Here is a 27543-nt window from a genome sequence, read left to right as displayed (position 1 = left end):
ATTTGTGTCTGGGGTTTGCATGTCCTCCGTGTACTTGCATGGGTTCCTCTGAGTGCTCCAGTTAATTTGTTGATGACTCTAAATAGCCAATAGTTGTGAATGCATGGTGAATGGTTGTCAGTCTGTGTCTGTCTCTCTGTGTTGGCCCTAAGATAGACTGCAGACCTAACCAGGATGTACACCACCTGTCTGCCTATGACAGCTGTTACATAAGCGATTACAGATAAGGGATGGAAAAAAGTATTTACTTCCTTACTTACCACATCCAAAAAACTACCAAACAGAAATATATCATTCTGGTAAGAGTTTCAATGCTATTTCTAAGGTTCTGTGGCTCCACATATCCGTACTAAGAGGCACTTTCCACAAATAGAGAAGACTTGAAACCATAGTGAACCTTCCCAGAAGTGGGTGACCTTCCAAAATTGCTGCCTGAATTCTGCCACAACACACATGACTGTTGGATCTTTTGAAAGAAAATTCTATGGGCTGATGTAGGGATGCTGCTTCAGGGCCAGGGAAACTTGCCATAACTGAACAAAAACATAAATTGCTCTATGCCAAAGAATACTAAACGAGAATGTTGGGTCATCATTCTGTGATTTAGGTACTCTAAAAACTTTATCATTCTATAAATACAGTTTTTTTTTTCTTTTGTCTGTTATACTAAGCAACAGTTTAGTATAACACACACAAAAGACATGAAATCAATTGGGCTTGAATATTTTTCACACAGCACTGTATCTTGGGTTTTATTTTTGTCTCAAAGGATTTCTGTTTTCTAACATGATATTTTGTTATGAGTAATAGGTCTTTGCAGAGGATTTAAGCTGTTCTCACATTAGATTACATAGATTTTTTCTATTGATCCGTTGGTGAGGTGTCAGTCAAAATAGATTGACATCTGAACAAGGCTTGTGTCTCTTCCAGTCCACCCCAACACATCAAGACTTGAATGCTAAAATAGCCTGGGCTCAAGGCTATACAGGAAAAGGTGTTGTAGTGACTATTCTGGATGATGGCATTGAGAAAGACCACCCTGACCTCATCAGTAATTATGTAAGTCAAAAATAGTACAAGAACATGGACTTTACATTTTCAGAAAATCTTCAGAGAAAAAATACAATTAATTGGGGGCAACCAATAAAAAGGTGACATGACATGATTGGTGTCCTAACCTTTTTCATGTTATTCTTAGGATCCTGAGGCCAGCTATGACGTTAATGATGGAGACGCTGACCCCCAGCCAAGATACACACAGCGAAATGAGAACAGGTAATTTTGGCACCATACTTGGGAGACTGATCTTAATTGCATCAAAGTGGGCTTTTAGACTTAATCAAAAATGTTGTGACCAGGCACAGACATGACTCAGTTTACTGATAATACAGCAAAGTCCATTTAAAAACTGTTAAACCAACTATTTAACCAACCATTGTTGTTTTTAACCCAACTCTTGCTGCCTCCTACAGTATAAATGTTAGTTGACAGTGAATGGCACTCAGGTGCAAGCACCAAGTCTATACAGCTCCAGTGTTTTTCGCAGAAGCATTTGCTTTTACAAACCAATTATATGTGTTTTGACAGCACTGGTATAAGTATTCTACCACTTAAATTATTCTCCCTTCTTTCTTGCTTTCGTACACAAGCCAAGCTGTTGTAGTTCTAGATCCACCCTACGTAGCTTCACAGCCACTTTGCCACTTATTTGTTGTTGATACAATACTTGTTTACTTGTCCTAAGTGATTCAGCCTTTTCCCTGTCAGTCTTTGGTGGTGGCATAAAAACATATTTGCCGGTCTTTAAGGATGGAACTCTAAAGTGCCAGCAAGGGTGATTCTTAAACTTTCTTCCCCTTTACTCTACTTTCTTCAGATGCTATGGTCCTCAGCCTTAGTTCAATCCCCCTCCTCAGCAAAGATTTGTGTCAAATCTCTTTTTCCTTGAACAACTGCCACTGAGTCTTTATCGTAGTTGTTAATATGCTTTTCTTCTTTATTTTAGTTTCCTTGCACAGCAGCCAGTTGCAGTTGGTCAGAGAGAGAAGCTAAATAAGCTTTACAAGATTTCATGAGATTGTACAAACTATTGTATGAAAATAGAATTGTTTCTGTGCAGTTATTATTTGAATATTCAGTGTTTATCTCACTAAGCCACTTCTGTTGTATGCGTGGCAGTGTTTTTGTCCTCATCTGAAATGCAATCAATTCATCTACAGTATTTGTTTATCTTGGAAGAGGTTAGCATCAGATATTCTTTGCGCAGAGGCCTTGTTTCTTGTCCTTGCCGACAGCTTGAGCAGCCATGCAGAGCGACCCCAGCCCTTTCTGTCAGTGTAAAGTAGATCCCACTCTGTCCTGCTGATGGAACAAAGCACTACTGAAGGGGATTACTCCCTGCCTCTTGTTCACTTCAGCTCCCAAACCGCACCATTCTATTACTTCCAAAAGACACATACAAATAACAACAACACAAAGGTGCACAAATTTGCACTCACACATACTCTTCTACCTATGTCACTGGAATTGCCAAAGCAATTATCTTGGCCTGGATCAATTTATGGGCATGGAATAAAGAGCAAGAGTGTGTCTCTGTGTCTACAGCATCAAGCTACTGTGTTTGTAATGACCTGTGGACAAATTATATCCAATAAGTTATGTAAATCACCATGGAGTAACACAGGCTGACACTGTATAATGCTCTCAACCCCCTCACTGTGAGATTGTATGAATATATTCATAGGACAGCAAAAAGCAAAGGAGTGTTGAAAGCAGGCATTTCCAAAGCCAGTTTATTTGTACTGACGACACACAACAGACAGGCCCTAAGATTTTAAGTGTTTAAAACAAAAACTGTAAACATTATTTAGACTAGTCTAGTTGAATAAGTTCCAATACATCAGTCTTTAGTTTGTTGGAAATGTATGGATTTAATACTTTGTTTATGATTGAGGACATAGTTAAGATGGTGTTGTATTAGACCTACAATTTAAAGAGATATGCTAGGTGAGCTGAATGTAAGCCCTTTTAACTTGCCTTTGTAAAGTCCTTAGGTCCTGTGGGAACTTTTCATAGGGTTTATTAATTGAGAGCTACATGCCTGTATGGAAGATTGTGTAGTGACAGTCTTTATGAGATAATGATTGGCATTCTACATAGCCCTGTGTGTCCCTCAGTAAAAAACAATCTATCAGCACCTGAATACTAAAGTAAATTAAAATCAAGGCTCGAAGGATGAAGGGAAGTATGGTAGCTAATCTCGATGATGGCATTGAGAAAGACCACGAAAAGGGTTTGCTCACTTCTCTCTCCCCATAAAAGTGCTTTGTCCTTGGCTGATTGTTTGTCTGACCATGAAAGTGCTTCTTCAGCAGAAAGACACTAGAAAGGAAAATGCCAGTGACTGGCACAAGTATCAGTCAATGCAAAAAACATGCGTCTTAAGTTAAATTGCATCTTAACCAATTAAAGTTTTTTTATTTTCATAATTTTTTATATTAGTCAAGGTCACATAGGCATCACCTGCATTACAGTAGATGAACAGAAAGACCTGCAATTAGGAGAGTTAAAGAAATGAAAAACCCAAAAAACAATTAGGGTTATGAACTGCCTGGCCAAAAAAGTCACTACCTGGATTTAACAAAGCAGATAGGCAAGGCCTTGTATAATTACTGCAAGGATTAATATGTCTCAGCTACCAACAAGTTATCCAAGCGTTACTGCTGCAGTAGTTGAGTAAGATAGCTCACTACCGGAATATGCTGAATGATAATCACTGGTTTCCATCAATGCATTTTTTTTCTTCCCTGATGGCATGGACATATTTCAAGATGACAATGCCAGGATTCATCAGGCTCAAATTGTCAGTGGTTCCAGGAGCTTAAGAGATAATTTTTCCAACTGGATGGGGCAACACAGAATCCAAACCTTAACCCTATGAATCTTTGGGATGTTCATCATCAATACAAGATCTTGTTATAAAAAATAATACATTAATGTGTACCTTTAATGAAGACTGAAGGCTATCCGTTAAATTTAGAAACCTTTTTTTTGCCTGACAGTGTTGTTAATAGAACACTGAAAGGTTTTATAGATAAAGCACTTAATTATTGTTTTAGTTCTATGTAAAAGATTTTAATCCTTGCATTTTGAATTTTAAATAATCCAATCTTATCACTAAAGTCTGAGTCAGTTACTGACTGTAGTTGTGTTTTTTTGTTGTTGTTGTTGTTTTTGTTTTGTTTTTTCATTGTCAACACAAAAAAATTGTCACCGGGGAGTATTTTTGTATACGCACAAAAAAAAAAACAACTAAAATTCGAATTCAGGTTCCTATTCCATAAAAAGAAAATGGCAATGGGTTCAAATATTATCTTTACACACTTTGTCTTTGACCAAGTGCTACAAGTCAAGTAGCTTTTATTTAATGCAATGGAGTGTGAATTTAAATTAAAACTTTGTCCGTCTTCTGCACATCACTGCCCTCCAGTACATATGCTGCATGCATATCTATGTCTGTATATAGGAAATTACCATTAAAAGGTTGTTACAGGACGACCCAGACTGAAGGTGAGGACAAATCAAAGATGACAACTTCCTCCTGCCCTGTCTGTGTTTCACACAGAAGGTTGCTCCTATTGAATTTGCTGCTGACACATTTTAGAAGACAGCATTGTGTGGAATTGGCATTCCTCAAGCACCAGCATTCATGCTGTTATGTCAAGTGTGCTTTTCAACATAAGAGAAATAGATTTTCCTCAGTGGTTTAAAAAGAAGACGAAATTTTTAAATTGAGAACCTTTTTAGTGCATACTGTTGTCTATATAGTGGAAAGTATTTCTCAGTCTTACAGCACATGTAGAAGATGTGCTCTGCCTAGCGGAAAAACGAGTAAACTCAGCTTTCAGTGAAAAAAGAGTGAATGCACTTTAGTCAAATAAAAACCTTTGTAATCCTTATTATGAGACTTTGTCATGTCAAGCCCAAGTTTTTTGACAGTTTGACAAAAGTCTTCTCAGACTGTTATGTGAACTGTTAGTGGTGTGAATGGAGAAAACAATAACAAGAAATAGGAACCTACACACAATGCCATCTCTCTTTACTCTGGCCATCAGATACTGCAGATAAATGCCCTCTATTGTTTACACTGAGATTATCAATTATTGTTTACAAAGCTGCCATCCTATGTCAAGCCTGAATAATGTAATTCTGCCTCCCTCTCTTGTGTATTCTACTGGGGACAGCTTGTTTATTTTCCAGGCAGCCAGGCACTTTTTGGAGGTAATGTTGGCAGGAGCTTTACTATTAAGCCTGATTCTTTCTGTCAGCTTTTTCACTATTATTTTAAGCCAAAGAAAGAGGCATAGTGATTAAATGCTGCCTTTTTTCTAAAATATTTCAGCAAGTTCCAATAATACAATAATGGTAATTGAAAGCAGCAGTCCTAAGTCATTCAGACATTACTGATCACCTGGAGTCATTCAGTATTGTCCAACAAGTGTCATTGTCCAACTTAGACTTATCATGGAGCAGTGGTCACTTTAACCACAATAGTACCATTAAAAGGGTTTTCTACCATAGTGCTCCTTACAGCAGAGTCATAGAACATTTTCGTGTCAGTGTAGCACAGCTGGTACTGTGCTGCCTTGCAGTAAAAAAAGATATTGATTTCTGGTCCCCTTTTTTGTAGAGTTAGATTTTTTCCTCTGTGAGTATCCTCCCACATAAAGACATGTGCATCAGGAGGACTGGAGACTTTAAAATGGCCCAGAGATATCTTATCACTGTTCATGACACTTCATGTGTCTATTTGGCTGATAATGGGCTGACAGCTTTACCAGATTGTCTTTTTGCCTTCTGCCCATTGCACACTGTACTAGAACAATCAGTTTCCACTTGTGGTATTAAAAAGAAATTCTATAGGTTGGCATATAGGTAATATAATGTATATGATTTTGTTAAGACATCAAAATGTGGACTGAATTGCATTGATTATCTTCTTTTCAAGCCTAGATACAGTGGCTTTGTGTTCAGCCACACAATGAAGAGATTTCCACTTTACACTCCAGTGTAACCATTTGAACAGACCTGCCTGAGGCCACAGCTGAGCTGAGCAGAGCAAAACATAGTCTAATCCTTTGGCAGCTCTAGTGAATGGACCTTATTCAGTCCTCCTAAAAACAGATATAAACCAATAGTGCAATGCCAAAGTACATATCCTACAATTTAACCAGGCATGGGTTAGACATCAGTCAAGCTTGACGACGCATATCTTAAGATGCATACTTTAAGACTTTTGTTAAATCACTTGGAGGCACTCATTTAGATTAAAGGGGCATTCCACCAATTTTACACATGAAGTTCTATTTGCTTATCATGAAGAATACCACTTATCACCACTTAGAACTGTTTCATAATGGTCTGTGTGGCTCGAGGGACATTTTCTGAAGTTTCAATAAATACACTGATGCAGGCGCCAAGGTTGTATCAGTTTGGGGTTGAAATTTAAAATTAACTCATTTTCAATTAAAATAAAACCTAACAAACAACAACCTAAGTGGAAATGTCCCCACTGTGGGACAAATAAAGGTTTCTCTTATCTTAACAGAGGGCCTTTTTTATTAAATTGCATGTGTAGCGTTTGAAAGAAGTAGGCATTTAGGGGGCACAGAGGATCTAATGAAGGTGCTGTGAAGTTACATTGAGGGAAATGGTATTAATTTGATGACACAGTGATATTTATTTATTTATTTTAAATACCTATACTAGTGACAGTCAAGATACTTACCAAGATACACCTTTTTGATTTTGGCTTTGTATTGTTGTAAATCAGTTTTAAATGAGTTGTGCTTTTCCTAACTTTACAGTAAGTAATAATAATTAGATTTTAACATATGGGTTATAGGATTATGACTATAGTTCTACCAAGGGCTTTGCAATAGATGAAATAGTGCTCTTAAAAAATGTAAGTGAAAATCTTGGCTATTGCAGCTATGGAGAAAACCGTGACTTGACAGCATGGTTTGTTTGTTTCTTCTCCCAAGCTTCTGATATACTAATAAGATTCTTGACATTAAAGACAAAATGCTATTTTTCACAAACATTTATCTAGCCCAGCCATTTCTACTGCAAGTCTTGGGCTTACCCCACCTCTACCTGAGTCACAGTGATTGAAATAACACAAATACTGCTTAAAAGTAGTGTTATATTCAATAATGAGACAAGGTGAATTTCTCACCAATATTAATATAGCCAAGAAAATAAGAGATTTTGGAGAGTTACTGTGTCTAAAGCATAATACAGACTGATCATGCTATGGTGGAAAAACTGACACTGACCTAGAGCCATACCCTACAATGAGCCTTGAATGTCTACAATAAAGCTTGTGATAGATAGTATATCCGACTTTAAATCTAATGCAGCCGTATTTAAGAATAAAGCCTAATTTTACTTCTTCCAATTGTTCACTCTTCCACCCCAAGATGTTCAAAACAATTATTTTTTTTACCACATGGAATAGACTGTATTGGGCGTTAGATTGATTTTGTGTTGTTTGGGGTTACATTGCATTATGTCCAGAGAGATTGTATTGTGTGACTTGTTTCCCAGTAAATGGCAGTGCAATGACTTGACCAAATATTGTGCCTTGTCTTGGGGAGGAGAGATAAAAGCATTACCTCACGCAGTCCCTTCTTTGTTCCTTTGTTCCTGATAAGATAACAGGTCACATTGGCTGTGTGAAAAGAGCATGTCTAGTTCAGAAGCCAATCTAAGCTTTGTTTAAGCTTTGTCAGGCAATTTTCCACAGCATTGTGTTTCTTTTAAACAAAATGTAGCTTTTGCAAATACAGATGATTTATTTACTGTTGTCTGTCTCTGAGATGAGGCTACACTATTTTTAAAGCCTTTCATTGTTTCCCACATTTCTTGTCCAAACCTTTGAGTTGCTTATTCTTTTCTTACTACACTTAATGCCTGACCTCGCTTGTTGTTGTGTTTCTGACATCTCTCAAAAGCTATATTAAATGGAAATATTGGAGGCATCCTGTACAGTATCTCGGAAACCATTTAATTTCATGGACATTTGACAGGTAAAATTGTGGCTTCATCAAAAACCCTTTTGTCTACTCTGGCATGTCTGAACCTTCCCGTTTATATTAAACTGTCGGCGAATTTAGCTGAATTCAACCCAGAGCAATCAGTCATCCGCATGCATGTGCATATTTAAAACCGCCGCATATTGCTGTGTATGGACTCTCCAAAATGTCCAGGCTTCTGCCTCTGTGTTCACTCTGCCTGTCCTGCCTGAATCATCTTTTTGGCATCATATCTGCAGCCACACCTCCTTGGTCTGAAGATAAGTGCTGTTTGGTCTTTTGAGGATGATGCTGTGGATGAAACAATGTGTAACAATGTGTGCTGGTATTTGTATTCAAGACCAAAAGAAAGTATTTATTGGCATTTACTTGTATTCACATTTTTAAGAATACAGTTTTTTTTTTGTGAGGCTTTACCATGATTGTGTTTTGTTTTTGTTTATTATAAGGAAATCTGTAAGGCATTCTTGGTCTTAAAGAACACTCATTCATCTTGAGCAATTCTGCAAATGTCTGCACAGTGCAAGCATGTTGAGTTTTAGGCCAAGCCATCTGGCTATCAAAGGTGCTGACTATAGTGTGTCTGTTTTTGGCCTAGGAGATGGTTTCAGGCTCTCTGACCTAAGTATTAAACAATTGCAAAAGAATGTGATCCTGTTTGAAACCAGTGCTTGTTGGCTGAGTAGTGTTCCACTAAGACAACATTAACAACTCTCGGAAGAAAATTACATTTCTTTAATATGTAACTTAACTTAAAACATCATTTTAACTGAGGCATCATTTGTGAGAAAAAAAAATATAACTTTAATAATTTAATTAATACATTTCCCTGGATCCTTTTGTATCAAAACCATGACTAGAGTGCACCAGAGCCATTGCAACATTAAATAACAAGTGAAGCACTCGGCATCTTTTATGTTTTCAAATATACATTTAATGTACTTTTTATGGTTATGTTATCTGCTAAATTACATATAGGAATACATTAGTTTAAATTGAGATGGGTCTGTCTTGAGTAGCACTGATGCTTCTGAGATGCTTCCCATTGTCATTCAAATCTAAATTAAAGAATAAATTAACTATTTGGATACTAAAGAACTTAAAATCTATTAGGGAGTGTTATTGTTTTTAATAGTACATTGATGTCTTTTAATGCATTGAAATACAATTGTTTTATCTATGAATGTGGCTATGTTTTAGATTCCGCTGTCTTGGCCAGGTCTCTCTTGAAAATTATATTTGAAATCTCAATAAGTCTTTTACCTGGATAAATAAAGTTTCTATCTACACACAGTATCTACAAGCCTTTTGTAGCAGCATACCATCAATATAAATCTTCATATTTTGTAGTGTGACAAAAAACGTCTAGTCACTTGCCTGATGGCTAGTGGTCTTGTAGCTATATTTTCGTCTTCACTTGTAATGACTGACAGTCAGCATTCAGCACTCACTTTGCAATGTTTCAGCACACAATACCGTAACTGATTTGTGTGGACGAGTTTGTAGAGCCACTCAGTCAGACATTTGTCACACAGTTGCGAACTCAAACATAATGAGTTGGCACGTTCATTTCTGTTTAGTGCTCTGATTATGCAATAGATGCTCAGCAAAAGTATTTCTCGCCACTTTAGATGCAAACGGAGATATGCTGATCTGCAGAAATCACCATATCAGGAATCTTACTTAGACGATAGACTCCACCTCTAGCTTTTTATATGCTCGATATTTCTTTAACAATGTGAGAAATTAACTTGACATGTGTGTGAATTGTGATAATGCTGCAAGGTCCTTGCATTATTTTATTCGCATTTACACTGAAACAGCTACAGTTAAATAACTCACCCTTTTAATGGCTGCTTAGAAATAACCAATTCAACCCCTGAGCACATATATTGTTCATGGGGGAGCCATCAAGTCACCATCAACTACTGCCATTAATACAATATGAAATGAGCTAGTTAGCAGTAAAACAATGTGGTTTAACCTCTTGATATTAATGATAGCATTTTAATTGCATTTGTGATGTATTACACCCTGCCATATGTGCCAGGGTCCTTGTGTAAGGGCATATCTGTCAGTGAAAAATAAGTCCCGTCAGCCCAATTGATTGCTTGTTTAAAAATCACTTTAATGCTTGTTGTTGTTGACAGCCCGGGTCATGTAGTAAATTATTTGTTAGAATACAAAAGATATTCATTTTTCCCACACGATTTGTTTCTTGCTCTTTGTTTTGTCATTTGTTTTGTAAATCTTGAGTGTGTAAAAGAAAGAGAAAGATAGTGGATATCCTCTCCTAAATGTTTTAGAATGAATAAAACTGAGAAATAGCAGGTGTGTAATATATCACAGAGCTACACAGAGTCTAATCAGGATCCCAGCTGGAGGCGTAGCTGTGCTCTGACCCTGTAAAATGACTTTGTCCTCTGCCTCATCATGAGGAGGTTGGGAGATCAAAAAGGAAGTAATTTTTGGCTCTTTCAAAACAATACTGTGGATGTAATTAGCTTTGTTCCAATAACATTCACACAGCACATCCCAGAGACGGGTGTGAAACTGTTCATCTCCTAATCAGATATCTGCACTCTAATCAGGAGACAATCTTAATGACCTGTGGTAAATGGCATATACTCATTCTGCTCCATCCATTCACAGTCTAATCACACTGCCTCAACTGCAGAAGCCTATGAAACAAATCAAATTCATTCCAATAATGATTACTTTTAGCCTGGAATGTTGCAAAACTGCAAATGTGTCCTTTAGACACTTTGTTGATTTTTTTTTTTTTTTTTTTGTCCTTCCGGCTTATCCCGTGAGTTCAGGGTCGCCACAGCGGATCATTTCTCCGCATGTTGATTTGGAAGGATGCCCTTCCTGACGCAACCTTTCCCAATATCTACTGGGCTTAGACCGTCACTGCACAGCTGGGGATGGGAATGGGGTTGTTGGTGTTAGGTGTTCAGTGTCTTGCCCAGAGACACTTCGACATATAGCCGGGGATCTTTGGCCCGTGGAAAACTGCCTTTACCAACTGAGCTACAGCCCCCCGTCTTTGTTGACATAGATCCTTACTGGGTTTTTCTTTAGTTGTAGTGATTTCCTTTGTGAAGTGTTGGTGTATTTGACACCTTGACAATGCACTACTGGGAACCATTCTGTTTTCTGATGCTCAGGATTTAAAGGACTCTGAATAATTCATGTCTGTTGATAACATCTCATAGCTCATTTGGATGGCATGTGGTAGGTAGAAATACTAGTTTAGACAAGTCTTTCTGTTTGTCTTCAGGTTTTACTTGAGTCCTTTTTGATGAAGGAGCATGTATCCTGCAACCCTGAAGCCTGTTCAGTAGGGGAAAACATTTCGATTATTTTTTTCTCTGAAGTGTAGTTGAAGTGAAAAGAGGCGCTGTGTTTGGCAGAAAATGATTTTAGAAGTACTGTATATTCACTGCAGTTTGTCATAGTGTAGTTTCTCAAAAGTATGAAGATCCTGAAACTTGACCTGATTGTTCAATGCAACACAGTGCTGAATGATGGCATATTGTGTTTCTGAATTGCAGAAGTTGAACCAGATCCAATCTTCTCTCCACACAACAGTGCATCATTTTCCAAGAGTCCCTGTGGTGCTGGTCCCAGCATGCAGTCCCCCATTGGAAAAAATAAGAAATACTGCGTTTTTTGACGCATAGTGAAACTTGGTCTGAAAAGTACTGCCTAACAATCTAGATCTCAGCAGTTCTGCTACAACAGGTCTTCGTGCGTGGGTGTGTTTTGATCATATTTGATTGACATTGTTGGCAACTGAAGCAGACCACCCCACAACTGTCATCAGATTTTTATACAAATGTTGCTTAACTGATTGATGCAAAGAAGAAGATAAAAATCATCTTTTTTTTCCTAACTGTAAAACCATAGCTGTTCTTCTTTAAATAAAACAAAAACACGTATACAGAAATACTCAATTAAAACTCTTCAAACTTCATATTAACCTTGCTTATAAGTTTGCTCACAGAAAGTAACTAATTAAAATATGTTTTCGAGGTCTTCTCATCTATCTATTTTGCTTTTAATATATGATTGTGGGACTACAAGTACCAAGCAATTAAGACATTAAGGCTGTTTCTCTCTTGTTGTTATAAGTTCCTCTTGAATTTTTAATGTGAACCTCAGCACTTACTGTCACATTTCAAACAAAAGAGTGAAAAAAAGCTTTTTTAACATTTGACCCACAGTACTGTTCAAAAGCCAAGCACAGTTCAAGAAGCTACTGTACAAGCAGTAACTATGTAATTTCTGCTTACTGTATAAATTGTGTCTTCTATATATTCTTATTTTCCCCTTTACTTTCCTTCCATAGACTTTGTCTTTTACTCTTCTCTCCTTACAGACATGGAACTCGATGTGCAGGGGAGGTCGCAGCAGCCGCTAACAATGGTGTGTGTGGTGTAGGTGTGGCCTATAATGCTAAAATTGGGGGTGAGTGCCATTATGAATTTTACCTGGGAAAAGTGTTTAATTTTAAGTCATATTAATAGTCATGAGCTTAATATACTTTTAACTAGAAATATTATGCACATTTGTCCTGACAAAATAATTAACTTAGAAGTGAATTTATTTCAGCTATGATTCCTTTAGTCTGGGACCTGAATAGACCCAATAGTAGATTTTAAAAGTGATCTAGTTTCAGTGTTTTTATTTTTTTGTTGTCTGGAACACTGACTGTCACTCTGGACTTTACTGTTGTTATGAAGCACAAGTAAATGTGCTGCAGAAATGTGCAAGAGTGGGCAGCTTTGTTACCACTAAGAAGAATAGCTTTTGATCATTTTCTGCAGTTTTCCTTTGGGGTTGAGTAGAACATTACTTTGTTTCACCTGTTCTTTGTGTAGCTGACATAAAGGTATGAAATAAATCAAAGTTATAATGTCTAATTTTTAAGAAATCATTGAAGTTATATGTCATAGAAACATGCAAATTTAATATCTAAGCTTGTAACAGGGTGAATCTCATTTTCCTAGTTCTCAACAGGACATAGTATAACTCATCCCACTTTTATTGGCACTTTGCCTGAAGCTTCAAATTTTCATCTGCCAATTGGATTAAAAGCAAGTTCAATTTTTTAAGTGTTTTGTTGACTCCTTTGTGATGAGCAAAGAACCTAAATGTAGTATTGTGTTGCTGCCAAGAAAGCGGACTTCACAACCCAGTGGACATCTGTTCATGCCCCTGTGTAAATCGTGTGCTTAAAAAGCTGGTCACAATAAGACTGTTAGTGCAGGCTCTTGTTTAAACAGTAGTAAAGCTGTCAGCATGTGCAGATAGGCAATAAAAAAAAACCTATGTAGAGAGGTTTATTGAAATTAAACCTGGGACAACAAATTATACCTGAAAGGATTTTCTATCCTACGGAAATTTTTTGCACTGGATAAAGTATTCCAAGGAGGCTTTTAGTAACTTTTGTCACCAAACAATCTGTCAATGATATGATGGTGGCCAACAAGACTCAGTGGAGCCCTGAGCAGTCCCATTCACAGATGTTACTCATAACTCTCCTTCTTTGTCTTCATTACCACTCATCCCTCAATGGAACTGCGCATTGGCCCTGTTCTCATAAATTACTCCTCTGTGAATCTGTTCACTTCATGAGGTCAGTGGGTTGTTTATAAACAGCTGTGCTCCCCAATATTATGTGTGTCTGTGTGTGCGTACACATGTGACCACAATTTCTGTTGAGGTGCCTAAATGTCTGTATCCTTAGTGAACAATGATAAGTGTTTAGTGTTTAAACCTTTAATTGACTGTACTTGGCTTACTCTATGATTCCATCATCCTACCGTAGCTGTTTGCCCTCCTACCGCACATACCAACACACTCATACATGCATTCCCATCTGCCATCTCTAACAGGTTGGAGCTCCAGAAAACTCACAGAGCAGTTTCTTAATAAGGAACCAGCAAGCAACGGGAAGTTGATGAGATTTGTTACAACAGTGATTATCATTACTGCTGCAATAGCCCACGCTTAATGATCACTGAGCACACGTTGTGCTTCACGTCGCATGTTTACCTCCGTTACATGTTTTTATTTATTTATTTATTTATTTTTTCAGGCTGGTCAGTATTCAAACTTGTGTTAGGGCAAAGCCCCCATACTAATAGAGTAATTACCACTTTGGCTTCATCCCCACTGGCACGGGTTTGTGCCTGCAGGGCCAGGTAGGCTGTCTAGAATAGATTATTTAAGTCTTAATGTGGATGTTGTGAGTTGTAGTATTGCCTCTAAGGTCCTGGGGTCCTCCTCCAGTGATGGACCGTATTTGGGGGTAGTTCATTTCACGCCTCTCTACAACCATTAATGTTCCGAGAAGTGATCTGAGACCGCTCACTTCAAAAGCTCAGAGTTATGTACAGGTGTGATGAAAGGTGACATTTGGTGCTACCCTGTGGACCCACTAGTCCACAGTATGCTCTGTAAACTTTCAGCTCATTTATATCTCAGTGTGAGTATCTGCTATATGTGCCATTTTCTCTTCTGCAGTGTTTCTGTGTGTTCAAAAAATGCCCATTCCTGGATAAACAACCAGCCTGATTTTTATTTACGTGATGGTAAATAGTGTATAGGTATCTGTCAGAGCAGCCTCTGAAAGATAATACTCATTACAACTAGAATTCTCTGAAATCTCTGGTTATTCTTGTAAAGTCTTTGATTTTTTGTTTTCTTTTTGTTGTGGTGGCTGTTGAAGAAAATGTAAGTGTGCAGGTTTGTTTCTTTTATTTATTTTTTGATAGGTTTTTTTACCCATCTAAATTATAATATTCATAATGCTCACCATGACTTTACCCTCGGTCATCCTGTCACTCTTTCACTACCATTTTCACATGTCCAGCTTGGATAACCTTCTGTTTTTGGTTTACAGGAGTTCGTATGTTGGATGGGGAGGTGACAGATGTTGTGGAGGCCCACTCACTTAGCCTCAACCCTCAGCACATCCACATATACAGTGCCAGCTGGGGTCCAGAAGATGATGGCAAATCACTGGATGGCCCTGCCAAACTGGCCAAGGAGGCTTTTCTCCAGGGAATCACCAAGGTCAGTCAAAACAGGTTTTGACTTTCAATCATCCAATATGTTGTTTATAATATCTGTTTTTTATTTTCAGTATCTCTATCAAACTCACTTTTGCACCTTAAAGAAACACTTCAACGTTAAGCGATTTGTTTGCCTCCTGCAAGTTATATGGTAAAATTGATTAATGTTGTTATCTTGCTAAGTATGAGCAATGGCTCTATCTAAAGGTAGATAATTCTGTTTACCAGAACCTCCGATGCTTAATAGTTATTATGCAACACTGTGTCTGTTTAGTATGTACATAAGCCAAACTGTAGTTTACTTATTGTTGCATTGCAAATATAGGTTTGGTTGATGTCAAGGATCCAAAACCTCTGGTTGGCATTAGAGATAATGTTGCAGTCAGATTAGGGCAGGTGGAACAAGGTTGAATGTTTTTCCAATTATGGGTACAGTTAAAGGGTATTATTATTTAATGAAACATGTCGCTAAAATAAGTGACCGTAGAAAAGGACAAACTCAACAATAAGATTGTTTATTGTCTGCTGATTAGTCCTTTATATTTGGATTGAATAAAACATTAAAGAGCACGGTGTATTATCTAAGGGTAATGTCATAATTTCTCATGTGTCAGCATGCCACATCAAAGGAAGTAAGCAGAACATCTAAATGATAAATGTGTGATGGGGGAAAATAGTAACGGAGCAGCAGTCACTGATGCAGAAGAGTAGTTTGATTCAAAGGCTGCATTAATTGGTGTGTAAATGAGTGAAACTGCAGATTTTCTGTGGAAAGGAATGATTCATGTATCAAATCTGAAAATGGGAAATTCTCCCCACATTCTCCCCTACTGAGGAAAAAAACTGCCTGACAGCAGCACAACAGGACTTTACTGGTTCACTGTGTGTTCTCCTGGCAGTAAGCCCTTGGCATTCAATTGTTATGATCTGGCCTCTGTAACCAGCAGCAAAGGCAGTGCCAGGTCATAAATACAGTTTTAAGACTCTAGTGCTAGACAGCAACATTCATACAACAGCAGCACATTTATCCCAATCTCTAAACTGAGGTCATTTGTGAGACGGAGAGGCTAGAATTGATTAAGAAAAGTAAATATATAATCATTTTGAAAAACCTTGAACAAGGTAATTTAAAGTCTGCATTAGTCAAATTGTGTACAATTAGGGGCTTAGAATTTTTCAGAATATCTATGACATTGCTTTGACACCAAAATACTGAAACTGAAAATGTGACAATACTTTTGCTTTCAAACAGCCAGGACAAATTCAAGCAGATAGAGAGCAGAACAGCCGATCACAATCTTTATCAGAAGCAATAACAAAACATTCCTGCAGCTTTTTTTTCCCCACCAAACACTCTGACTGAAAACAGCAAGTTTTTCATGTTCCTTTTTGTCCTTTTTTGTTGTTGTTGTTTTTATCTATGGGCAAAATTCTTTCACCTTGTAAATTTTTTTCTTGCCATCAACCATGTCTTTATTCTGGCTCTCTGTATGTGGGATATAACCCTTTCTTTTGTTTCTTTTCCTCCAGCATGTACAGTATAGATCCTGGTTTGTTGTTTTGTTCTCCAATATGAATTAGTTATCCACCCACTTTTCAAAGTGTAGTTAGAAGAAGAAAAGTTTTAATCTTTCAGTTTTATTTTGAATGTCACATCTGTGTTGCTGCTTTCACACTTTGATAAATTATTTAACTTTATTCATTTCATTAACTTTTCAGGGACATGCTGTGGTGAATGCTTAGTAGGAGTTTGTTTTGTGAGTAAATTATAATAGTAATTACTTGATTTATGGGGCATTTTTCATAAAAGACTTAGAAAGTGCTTCACTGAAGAACAAATCAAAGTCTAAAAGATAATGAAGGCAGACAAAAAGAAAAAACACACAGTTTACCAGAGGATTGCATAATAAAACATGTCAGAAAATGTAAAATTAATTATGCCCAATTAAATAAATAGATAAGACTTCAACAAAAGGACACTAAGATTACTCTCTACACAGAAGCTATTGTAGAGCTGTGGAGGTTTGACAGTAGATGCCCTGCTGTCCACTTTCTCTGTCTGCAGTCTGGTCCTAGGGGCAGTCAGTCACAACTGGTCAACAGACTCCAGGCAACAATCTGCAGCATATTGAAAGAAAAATAGGTCAGCAGCGTAGGAAGAGATCAGACCATCCCGTGCCTTAAATATAAGCATTAAAACTTTAAGATCGTTTGTAAAGGCCATAGGTAACCAGGCCAAAATTTCAGAAAATCTGTGTGATGGCAGCTGGGTTTTGTACAAGCTTAAGGCAGTACATCAATTTCTGGGGCATGCCAGCAAATAAAAGAGATACAAGTGAACTAATCACCTAGAGACAAAATAAATTACTGTGTGTCATGTAATGTAATGAGCAATCTTATCTTTTTTTTTTTTACTACAAACATTTAGTGTAATTTGAGTCTGAGTCATAAACCACTCCAAGATTTATTTCCTACTGATGGCAGTCCTGATCCAAATAGGAAGGGGGAATGTACATCTAATGTAGCATGTATATTTGAGTAGCATACGGTCTCTCTGCCAGACATCACATTGTCATCTATCAGGCCTCCAAATTATATTCAGCTTGTGTAGATTTCGTAAATACATTTCTTCTGGTTGTTATCTGATGCCTTGCCACATAAGTCGCCTGACATTATGATGTATTAGTAAGAGCTGTGCCTACAGCAGTTCAGTGTTTCTGGAAAAAGGCAAATAAGTGACAGGGCATTTTTGCAATGGGTCAAACATCTTTGGCAAAGCTCTTTAGCCATTTCTTGTTAGTGTTTCTCCCTTAACCAGTGTGGATTCCAGCTGCGTATTTGAACATATATGCAGTCACTTTGTTTTGTACAGTTTTGTGTGTGTGTGTGTGTGTGTGTGTGTGTATGTGCGGACGTGTGTGTGTTTGTGTGCGCACGTGCGTGCGTGTGGAATTGTCAAAACTGAAATGCTTCATTAAAAAGTATTCTAGTGACTGTAGGAGTACAGTTAGAGTGTAGGATGAATGCAGCCAACACAGTGAGGCCCTTGAAGAAAACTTTTCCTAGAGTGCACACTAACTGTGTCTAGTTCATCTTTTTAGTATGACAATAAAGCTTCCAGCCAAGACTGTCCTTGGGTGGCTGTGCGACAAGTCTCTGATTGCACTTGAGTGGGTCAGCCAAAACCTACACAACAACAGTAGACTTGAAGATGACCGCTCACAGACGCTTTACAGATACTTAGCAGATGCTGCCAGGATAAAATGTAATAAACTGCCCAAGTGTGCAAAACTTGTAGACACTTACTAAAGATGATTCAAAGTTGTAATTGTAGCAAAAGTAGTGAATTAAAGGTATGAAAACTTTAGTAAATTAGATATTTACTATATATATACTATATAAGCTTTTGATTTTTAGTCCAAATATTTTCATAAACATATTGTGTTGTATAGTAAAAATGTAAGTATAATATAATATAATAAGTGTGAAGAGATCTGAATACTGACACAACACTATGCATTACTACAGGGACGCATTGGACTGGGCTCTATCTTTGTATGGGCCTCGGGTAATGGTGGCAGGGAGCAGGATAGTTGTAACTGTGATGGCTACACCAACAGCATTTACACCCTGTCCATCAGCAGCACCACGCAGTCCGGCAACGTGCCGTGGTACAGCGAGCCCTGCTCTTCCACCCTCGCTACCACCTTCAGCTCTGGAAACCCGGGGGAGAAACAGATAGTAGGTGTACACTCACACTCACTTTGAACTGCTCAGATGTTGTGTAGGATAGTTTTTTATACTTCAAAATCTTTAGCACGCTGTTAAATGCCAGCCCTGCAAAAATAACCATACATCTCCTACTTTTTATTTGGCTTCATCACTCAGCCAGACACTGATGCTGGTACATCCAAAATGAACCCTTTTACAGTGTTCATACGCATTTATGTTGTCCCTCTTAAATCAAAAATCTGCATCAAACTGTCAAAGTCAGAGTGACTAGTGTGAGCAAAACTGACAAACATTGAGAAATTTCACGTGATTTCTTCAAGCTACTGAGAAAAAGACTTGCCTCAGGTACATAGAATGGCATAAAACAACTATAAATCTGCCATTCCTAGCAAAATACACCTGAGGCATGCTTCAGGCAAGCAAACACAACTCATCAGGTGGGTGAAATTGAAATAATTTTAAAATATACAGCTGCAGTGGCTTTATATTGTTGCTTAAGCCGTCAGAAGCTTTGTCTGAAACAAGTATTTATCTTCAATGTTTTTTGATTTTTGTGTGCAGTACATTTGTGCTTAGAATGTTAAATTACAAGCATGTCATAATTTTAAACAAATCCATTGTGGACTTAGAATTGGCTCATTTTGTGGATATATTTGGTCGCCGTGTCTCAAGATTTCACATTTTGCCAACAAGAGCCAGAGAAAAACAAACGTGGACTCCAGTACCTCTAATTTGGCCCTTGCTGCACTCTTTTGTAATTAAATGTCTCTGGTGTTAACACAAAGAGAAAACAAAATGTAGCTGTTTGCAAAAATAAACACATTATTATGGTGTTGCAAAAATTAAAGTTCACTAATTACCTCTAAAGGCATTGTGCTTGATACTGTTTTTTTTTCATCGCAGCACTCAGACGTATGAAACACGCTCTTCTTCGAATTTGTGTTTTTTATTTGTGCAGGTCTGATTGTTAATGTGTTACTCTTTATTTTTATGATGTTGTAATTGTACAAGTAATTGCTATAGCAAATATGTCTGCAAAGTAAAAACAGATCATTGTAGAGCTGTCCCCCTCAATTGGTTTCATCAGTGATTAATTTGTGTATTTTGTTTTTACCTAATCACTTTATAATTTACTCCTAAAATAGTCCTAGGTAATGTCATCTGATCGCTTGTTTGGTCCAGCCAGTCGGGTTTAATATGATAAATATGTAGAATAATTACTGTAAAACTATCATAGAGTTTACTCCTCAGTTACAAATGGGAAAGGCTGGGAAAAGCAGAAAGCTCACAGTGGAGAAGCCGAATCCAGCAAAGATTTGGACTAAATTAAATCAGCTGTGGAGGTTTTTCTTAATATATAATATCAAACGTAACAAATTTGTGTTGGTTGACTTATATATTTGTTATTTCAGTACTGAATTACTAAATACAAAGAAAATGAATTAAATATGATGTGTGGTTTTGTCTAATTCTGACTTTGAGGCCAGTGCAGGCTCCTGGCCTCTTTGTTTACTCCTCTGGCGCGTAGACATTTTTCTGCAGATAATGATCATTAGTGCCACAATCTGTCAGGATGGAATTTGCAAACCAAGAATCTGTCCCTAACCTTCACACTCTGCCTTGCCCTCTGCCTTCTTTGTAATTTCTGACGTGTCCCCATCGTGACCCAGACAGGCCTCATTAACTTTCTGGCTCTGGCAGAGATGGACAGCAGAGACGTACCAGGAGTACTAACATATTTCCTCTCACCACCGCCTGAACTTGCTGGGCTGATTTGGCTGACATTCACTGTCCTAGCTGTGACCCTTTGGCAGACCTGGGATTGAACCTGTGTGTTGATTCTCCTCCTCTTCCTCCTCCCATCACCCTTTTCCCTCCCTTGTCTTAACACTCAACAGCTCTCACTCTGAACTTCACTCACACTGAACTGGGAAACTTAATGTGTCATTAATTGTCTCTCCTTCTGTATTTCTCTCTTCCTGTTTCCAAGGTGACCACTGACCTGAGGCAAAAATGTACAGACTCTCACACAGGGACATCTGCTTCAGCTCCACTAGCTGCTGGGATCATTGCATTGGCTCTCGAGGCCAAGTGAGTAACAGCAGCAGCATCTTCCTCTAAACACAATAGCTGTTTTTGTAGCCAATATGCTTTTACAGTAGAACATTATAAAGCATGTTTTTAACTTTCTTGTAAGCTTGATTGAGCACAATCCACTGCACTCGTGGGAGGTGTATATGCATGTCTGGAAGTTGCTTTTAGCCTACATTCCAGGGCAGAAATTCTTTCCTTAGCAAATTAAGCTTTTAATAATCAGTTAATTAGTGAGACAAATCAGCAGCTGCAGCCCACACATATATCAGAAAATACCTGACTCCAAGTTTCTGTCAGCAGCTCTAATGTGTTCTCTATTATTGTTGTATCTTTACTCATATCTGTGTGTGTTAATTCTTCTTATCAGTCAGCAGTCCTCTGCTCTGCATAATTCTCTTCATTTTCATTTTTACATAAGAGATTAGCTGACAGGTGTCAAATCAAATCCGATACTTTCGGTTCAGGTGTTCATCCTCAGGTTTATCTCAGCACAGTCACTCCTGGTATCATAAGAGAAGGGGACTAGCTGACAGAGCTGACATTTGCACCGTGTAGGCTATGCCTCACTTTCAACACCAAACTAGAGTCAGTACCTAAATAAACAGCTCTCCCTCATTCACACCCTTCCTGCCAGGTAGCACTAAGAACAGGGCAGCTAGTTTATGATTTGGATCATCCAGAAATTCTCAGAGATAGACTCAATTAAGTCGGTGTGTGTTTTGGCTTTATGGTGTCTTATTATTTGAATCTCGCTCTTGGCCGAGGTGACATTGACTCTTGTCCATTAATAACACATGAGAGAATGTGAGATGTGAATGCTGATGTGGAGAGTGGCAGAGGTGATCTGCAACAGTAATTCTATGTTTTTGTTTCTGTCATCTGTGGAGTTGCATTGAGCAGTGGGAATTACAGTGTGATTATAACCCTCAACGCTGTTTTGTCATTATTAGTCACTTCTCTGTTGTGCCTATTGATAAATCTATGTTTTAAAACATTTGTTGGAAGGCAGAGGGTGACCCCATCCCCCTAATGCCAGTCCTCATTACAGAGACACATTCCTCCATCTTATTTTATCCATTCGTTTCTCTGACCTTTGAACAAAATAGGTTATGATGTTCCTTTATTACTGGCATGTTAAACAAGTGTTAAAATTATAATGTGAGCCCATACCTTTGTTACGGTGGACTGACTTACAAAATGCCTCACAGCTTCCTCTACAGCCCTGTAATTTTTCAGCAACACATGTCTGTCTTCAGCATTTAAGCTTAGCTGGATCACATTTCAGATGTGTCTGCAGACTCCTGACCTTTTCCATATCCCACAGCTCCTTATGTTTTCTCTATTGTATTGTTGTACTGAGGAGGTCAGCAAAACCTGACTTTTCTCATAATGTGCATAATGTAGAAAGTAATGACTTTAGCTTTTACATGACAGAAAGTCAATCCGGTTACTCTTGTGTTCCTTCCTGTATCTGTTCAGTATGAACCTGACTTGGAGAGACATGCAGCACCTGGTGGTGAGGACATCCCAACCCAGACACCTCAGCGCTGGAGACTGGAAGACCAATGGAGTGGGACGCAGAGGTAAAGGCTTACTGATACAAATCAAACACTGGCGGTATTATGATTTTATAAATGTGCCTCAATCCAGAGCCCTTAATAGAGCAAAAAAAAATATTTGTAAGTGTATTAATTATATTTTAAAAAAATTAAACAAAAATCTACTCTGTGCCCAATAATGTATTTTCCTCTTTGGTTGAATACACATAGGCATACTGTAATAACTTCTCCCACTCAGTTTCAAACTCGCTGTTCCCAAACTTTTTGAGTTTGTGCAGTATGCAACAATTTCAGCCAATAAAAACATTGGGCTAAAAATGGTCATTTGTGATTGCCTGTTTCGTATCCGGTCTAATCAATAGAAGGATTGTCAGCTATGGTTGTGAACCGGCTTTGATGGATCTTTATGAAATGCTGCATCTCTGCTTGGCTATCATAGTAAGTACCTTGCTCACTTTAGATAAGCCAGATAACCAGGATCTAACAAACTTGGCTGATGGAACAGTCGCAAGAGATACATAGACAAGGCATGACACAATTTCCCTACGGGATCAATAAAGTTGTTTGAATCTTGAATCTTATATACATTAAAGTCCAGCTGAAATTAAATGATGTTCCTCTGCAACAGCATACACATGGACTTGGTAAATTATGTGTACCCTTAAGCTTTCCATTAATTTGTCAGTATTATTTGTCTGTATATGTAGATGGACAACACTTATCTCTAAGACCAATCAAACTGCTTCTTTTTAAAACGTACATGAACAAATCTGTAATATGAGTGGATGGTAGATGGCGAAACTGAGCCAGACAGCAATCTGCTACATGAGACTCTAAACAGAAACCCACACTTGCTGTCCAGCTAATGCCCCCTTATTTTGAAGACATCTTGTCCGTCTGTCTCAAGTCTGACAGAAAATTTCACAAAGTGCCTCGTAAAAGTCTAAATAAGTCACTTGTAAAATTAAAAAGGAATATTTTAAATTCAGACAGTTTGTGTTGTTGATGAACTGTGTGTCTCTCCCCTTTTTCCTTTCCTCTTCTTCTGCACTGTCCCTCTGCAGCGATCCGAACACACACACACAAGAAAAGTTAGAAAGCAGAGTTTTATGTCACTATACAATTAAAATCTATGTTCCAGGCTTCTAACTTAAGTCTGACATGGAGGAGAAATCAGGTTACTCCTCTGATTTCCAGCAACCAGGTTTCTTAAGTGTTTTCTTAAGTGTGCATGTAAACGCCGTTCCCTGATTACCGGAGAAAGCTGATCTCTCAGAATACCCCAGTTACTTAAGTATATGTGAACACAGTCGTTCTCCCATTTTGGCTCAGCCTGGCAGCTGCTGTCGATCAAACGCAGAAACCCTTGTTCCCTCCAACCAGCTGAGACAACAAGCAGCATTTGTGATTTTTCTCCTAAGATTATTCTTTTTTGATTATAGAAAGACACTAAATGTTTAAAGGCATGTTTATATTATTTTGACACCCAGAAGAAATGTGACAGTATTTCTGTAGAGTCCCGCTATAATTGCCAGAAATGTTGCATAAATAATACCATAATATCACTGTTAAGAGTGGATTGTTGATTGATTTTTGTTTCTATTTCTGTGATGTTATGGTGGGTGGGTGGTTGATGTTATCTCTTCACCACCACCCACCAACCTGTCATTCTCTTCATCTATTTTCTTCACAGTGAGTCATTCGTATGGTTACGGGCTCCTGGATGCCGGTGCTATGGTGGCTTTGGCACAAAACTGGACCACAGTGGGGCCACAGCACGAGTGTGTTCACACCATGCTCACAGAACCACGGTTAGAAGTGTGACATGGAGCTGTGTGACTGTGTGTATGTATTGGTGTGTAAACTGCAGTGAATTTTAGTCTTATTATAAGCACTTGCTGTTCTATCACGTCGCTCAGCCTGATAAATGTCACCACATTCTCCTTGGAGCCAGGTTGGTTGCTTAAATCTGTAGCGCAGCACCCTTGTCTATGTCCGTTTCTATAGCCACACAACATTAACCACTCTCCCCTCCACTTGTCAAACCTGCAGAGACATTGGGAACAAGCTGGTGTTCAGCAAGAGCGTAGATGCCTGCTGGGGACGACCGGAGTATGTCAGCTCCCTGGAACATGTTCAGGCTCGCCTCACGCTCTCCCACAACCAGAGAGGAAAATTGGCCATTCATCTCATCAGCCCACTGGGCACACGCTCCACCCTGCTTTTCCCCAGGTACACAGTAAAAGACAAAGCTACTGTATGCACTCAACTAGCTCTCTTTGTGTTCACACGCGCGCACAGCTGAACATAATGGACGTGTGTGCTTGCCTCAATTTCACACGTGCCCAAATACTCCCACAACTAAACTCTGAGGGAAAAACACTTTCTGCTTCCTACCACAGACTAAAATATAATTTCTCTTTGTTTTGTTTTGTTTTTTCTTTCCAGGCCCAATGACCTTTCCTCAGAAGGATTTAACGACTGGGCCTTTATGACCACGCACTCATGGGACGAGGATCCTCAAGGCGAATGGACCCTGGAAATAGAAAATGTAGCAGCTAATAGGCGTGACTATGGTAACGCTGCTCATCATCAATAATTGTTCAGTCTGGTCACATCAGACCTACATTCATGGCAGCATTTGCTGTTCCCTCATCAACTCAAGTCGTCTTGCATATTTTCATGCTTCTTTAAATAGCCTCTCCTCTTTTTTTTCTGTGCCTTTCTTTTGCTAATGACACAGTTTGTACCAGTTTTGGTATCAGGGGAGCGACTCTCAGAAACACATCCGGATTAACAGCTGCTGAGCAGAGAAGGATTCCTCTGTAAGAAAGTAGTTGGAAACCCTTTGATTATTAGAGCATTGGTCTTTATATGGTTTTTTTTTTTTTTTTTTTACCAGCCGGCTACATTTTGTACCCGGCAGCAAATGGCAGAATATTGGCAACAACTTGTTTGGTCATGAAGCAATTCTGTGGCTTTGTTTACTCAGACCAGCAGGGGTAATAAGAGGAACAAAACTCTTCCTCTGTCGATCCTCCTCCACTGATGTTTGATTCACTCAAATCATTGGTTTCCTTTCCTCCCGCCTGCATATTCTTTTATAAGCCAGTTCACACTGTTCCTTCACACAGTTCTAATTTGATATTCTCTTCTACATACTAATGCTCCCCACCTCCCTACTCCCTCTTCTTCTGTCCTTTTTTTCCAGGTGTGTTGAGTCAGTTCACCCTTATCTTGTGGGGGACTGGACCCAACTTTATCAACCCCTCGTCATCTGATTTCCCTAGGCCTTCAAACAACAGCTGCAAGACCTTTGACGCCCAGCAGATCTGCATCGGTGAGGTCATTCAGGCATCCACTGACACACAGGAGCCGAAACCACATCATTTGAATTTGTTTTGGCCCTGGTAGTCAGCGATACAAAACAGACTGTAGATTAGACTGCGTTGGGTATCTCAACCTGTGAAAAACAAATGTAGTGAATACAGATTGGCCATTCACAAGCCTCTCATGCATCTGTTTACGCACACACTAGAAATATGCACATTGCCATATGTCATATTAGTTTAAATGAGAGTGTGGGACGTATGGAGAAGCAGCAGGGGAGAAATAACCTGCGTCAGTGCAAGAGGTGCTATGTTGTCAGCAACTGCTGAAGAGAATGACTCGCTCATCGAAAGACGAGGTCAGAAGCTTCTTTCTATTTCCTCGCATTCAAACGCTTTCTTCTAAATGATCCCATGTTCCTCAATTATTTAGTTGTAATCTACATTTCGATAGGTACGGTTGATGCTTTTATTTATCCCCAGTGTTCTAATAGTGTCTTGTTAATGCAATGCAATAGAGAGTTCCTGGAAAGGAGTTGGATATTAGCTGATAATTACATCAAACTAAATCAGTGTTTAATTCTGATCCTCGTACTTCAGGGTTTCTGTGGGATTATTAATTTGTGGGCATAAATTTTTTTCAATCCACACCTGCTTTTGAACTGTGGTGAGCTGCTACTGACCATCAGCTATTGTATAATTTTCCATTTTCTTCATGAACACTTATTTCTCTGTATTTATTACCTAATTACACCAGAACTCAAAAGAAAATTGTTCATCAGAAGATTCCTTCATTATCAGATTTGTCAATAATGCAAATTGTTATTTGTTGCCGTCTTAAACTATTTACACTATGGTAGAAAAACTGGGACTTGTAACAGCCTTTCCTATTTGTTAATGGAGTTTTCATTGTGTTTATTGGATTGCATGATAGCTGACCTCCCTCAAACATTCATATCCCACTTTCCCTCCAGAGTGCAGCCCTGGCTTCTCCCTCTTCCTCCAGGGTTGTGTGAAGTTGTGTCCACCAGGCTTCACCTCGGGGCCGCAGCTCCTCAACCTCTCCCTGGAGAACTGGGTGGACTTGTCCTCCGTCCAAGCCTGCCTGCCTTGCAATCCCACCTGCCTCACCTGCTTTGGCAGCGGGCCTACAGACTGCCTGTCCTGTCCACCTCACAGCCACCTAGTCCTTACCTCCTGTCTGCACCAGAACCAGGTCCAGCGAAAATCCCCTCTGCCTGGTGGCCCCCAGGATGACAGAGCCCAGCCACCGGGGGACATTCCAGCAGCAGCAAATGACAACAGTGGCAATGAACCTCCAGGGTTCACTATAGCTCCGTCCAGTCAGCTGCCTGCCATCGTGGCCGTGCTCAGCTGTGCCTTTATTCTGGCCTCTTTTGTTGGGGTCTTTCTCCTGTTGCAGATGCGCTCAGGAGGTTCTTTATCAGGCTGGAGGACCAAACTGCCCTCTGTGTATTCAGAGACAAGGGGAGTGCGGGTGGGATTTGGATTTGGCTTCAGCCAAGGACGGGAGAGGAAGGCACGGATATGTTACAAGGGGATCCCCACTGTGTGGGGGGATGAGGACATGATCGCCTACGAGTCTGAATCAGACAGCGAGGAAGTGAATGGTCACAGCGAGAGGACT

General features: G+C 38.9%; 1 protein-coding gene across 4 annotated transcripts in view; it reads left to right on the top strand.

The window, feature by feature from the left end:
- furinb (furin (paired basic amino acid cleaving enzyme) b) overlaps positions 1-27543 on the top strand; it is a 79429-nt gene that overhangs the window by 50872 nt on the left and 1014 nt on the right. For all 4 annotated transcript variants that reach the window (XM_067500361.1, XM_067500362.1, XM_067500365.1 and 1 more), the window contains 12 exons: positions 931-1059; positions 1199-1275; positions 12481-12569; positions 15010-15182; positions 18710-18922; positions 20904-21004; positions 22487-22590; positions 24260-24377; positions 24619-24798; positions 25015-25142; positions 25778-25906; positions 26870-27543. The exon at positions 26870-27543 is cut by the window's right edge and continues 1014 nt beyond it. In XM_067500361.1, the coding sequence (XP_067356462.1) occupies positions 931-1059; positions 1199-1275; positions 12481-12569; positions 15010-15182; positions 18710-18922; positions 20904-21004; positions 22487-22590; positions 24260-24377; positions 24619-24798; positions 25015-25142; positions 25778-25906; positions 26870-27543 (2115 nt within the window). The remainder of the gene's footprint in view (positions 1-930; positions 1060-1198; positions 1276-12480; positions 12570-15009; positions 15183-18709; positions 18923-20903; positions 21005-22486; positions 22591-24259; positions 24378-24618; positions 24799-25014; positions 25143-25777; positions 25907-26869) is intronic.

Source organism: Channa argus, chromosome 4 (assembly GCF_033026475.1).
Source record: "Channa argus isolate prfri chromosome 4, Channa argus male v1.0, whole genome shotgun sequence".
NCBI lineage: Eukaryota > Metazoa > Chordata > Actinopteri > Anabantiformes > Channidae > Channa > Channa argus.
The sequence above is the reverse complement of the archived record's forward strand: the minus strand, read 5'-3'. Positions and strand labels throughout refer to the sequence as shown.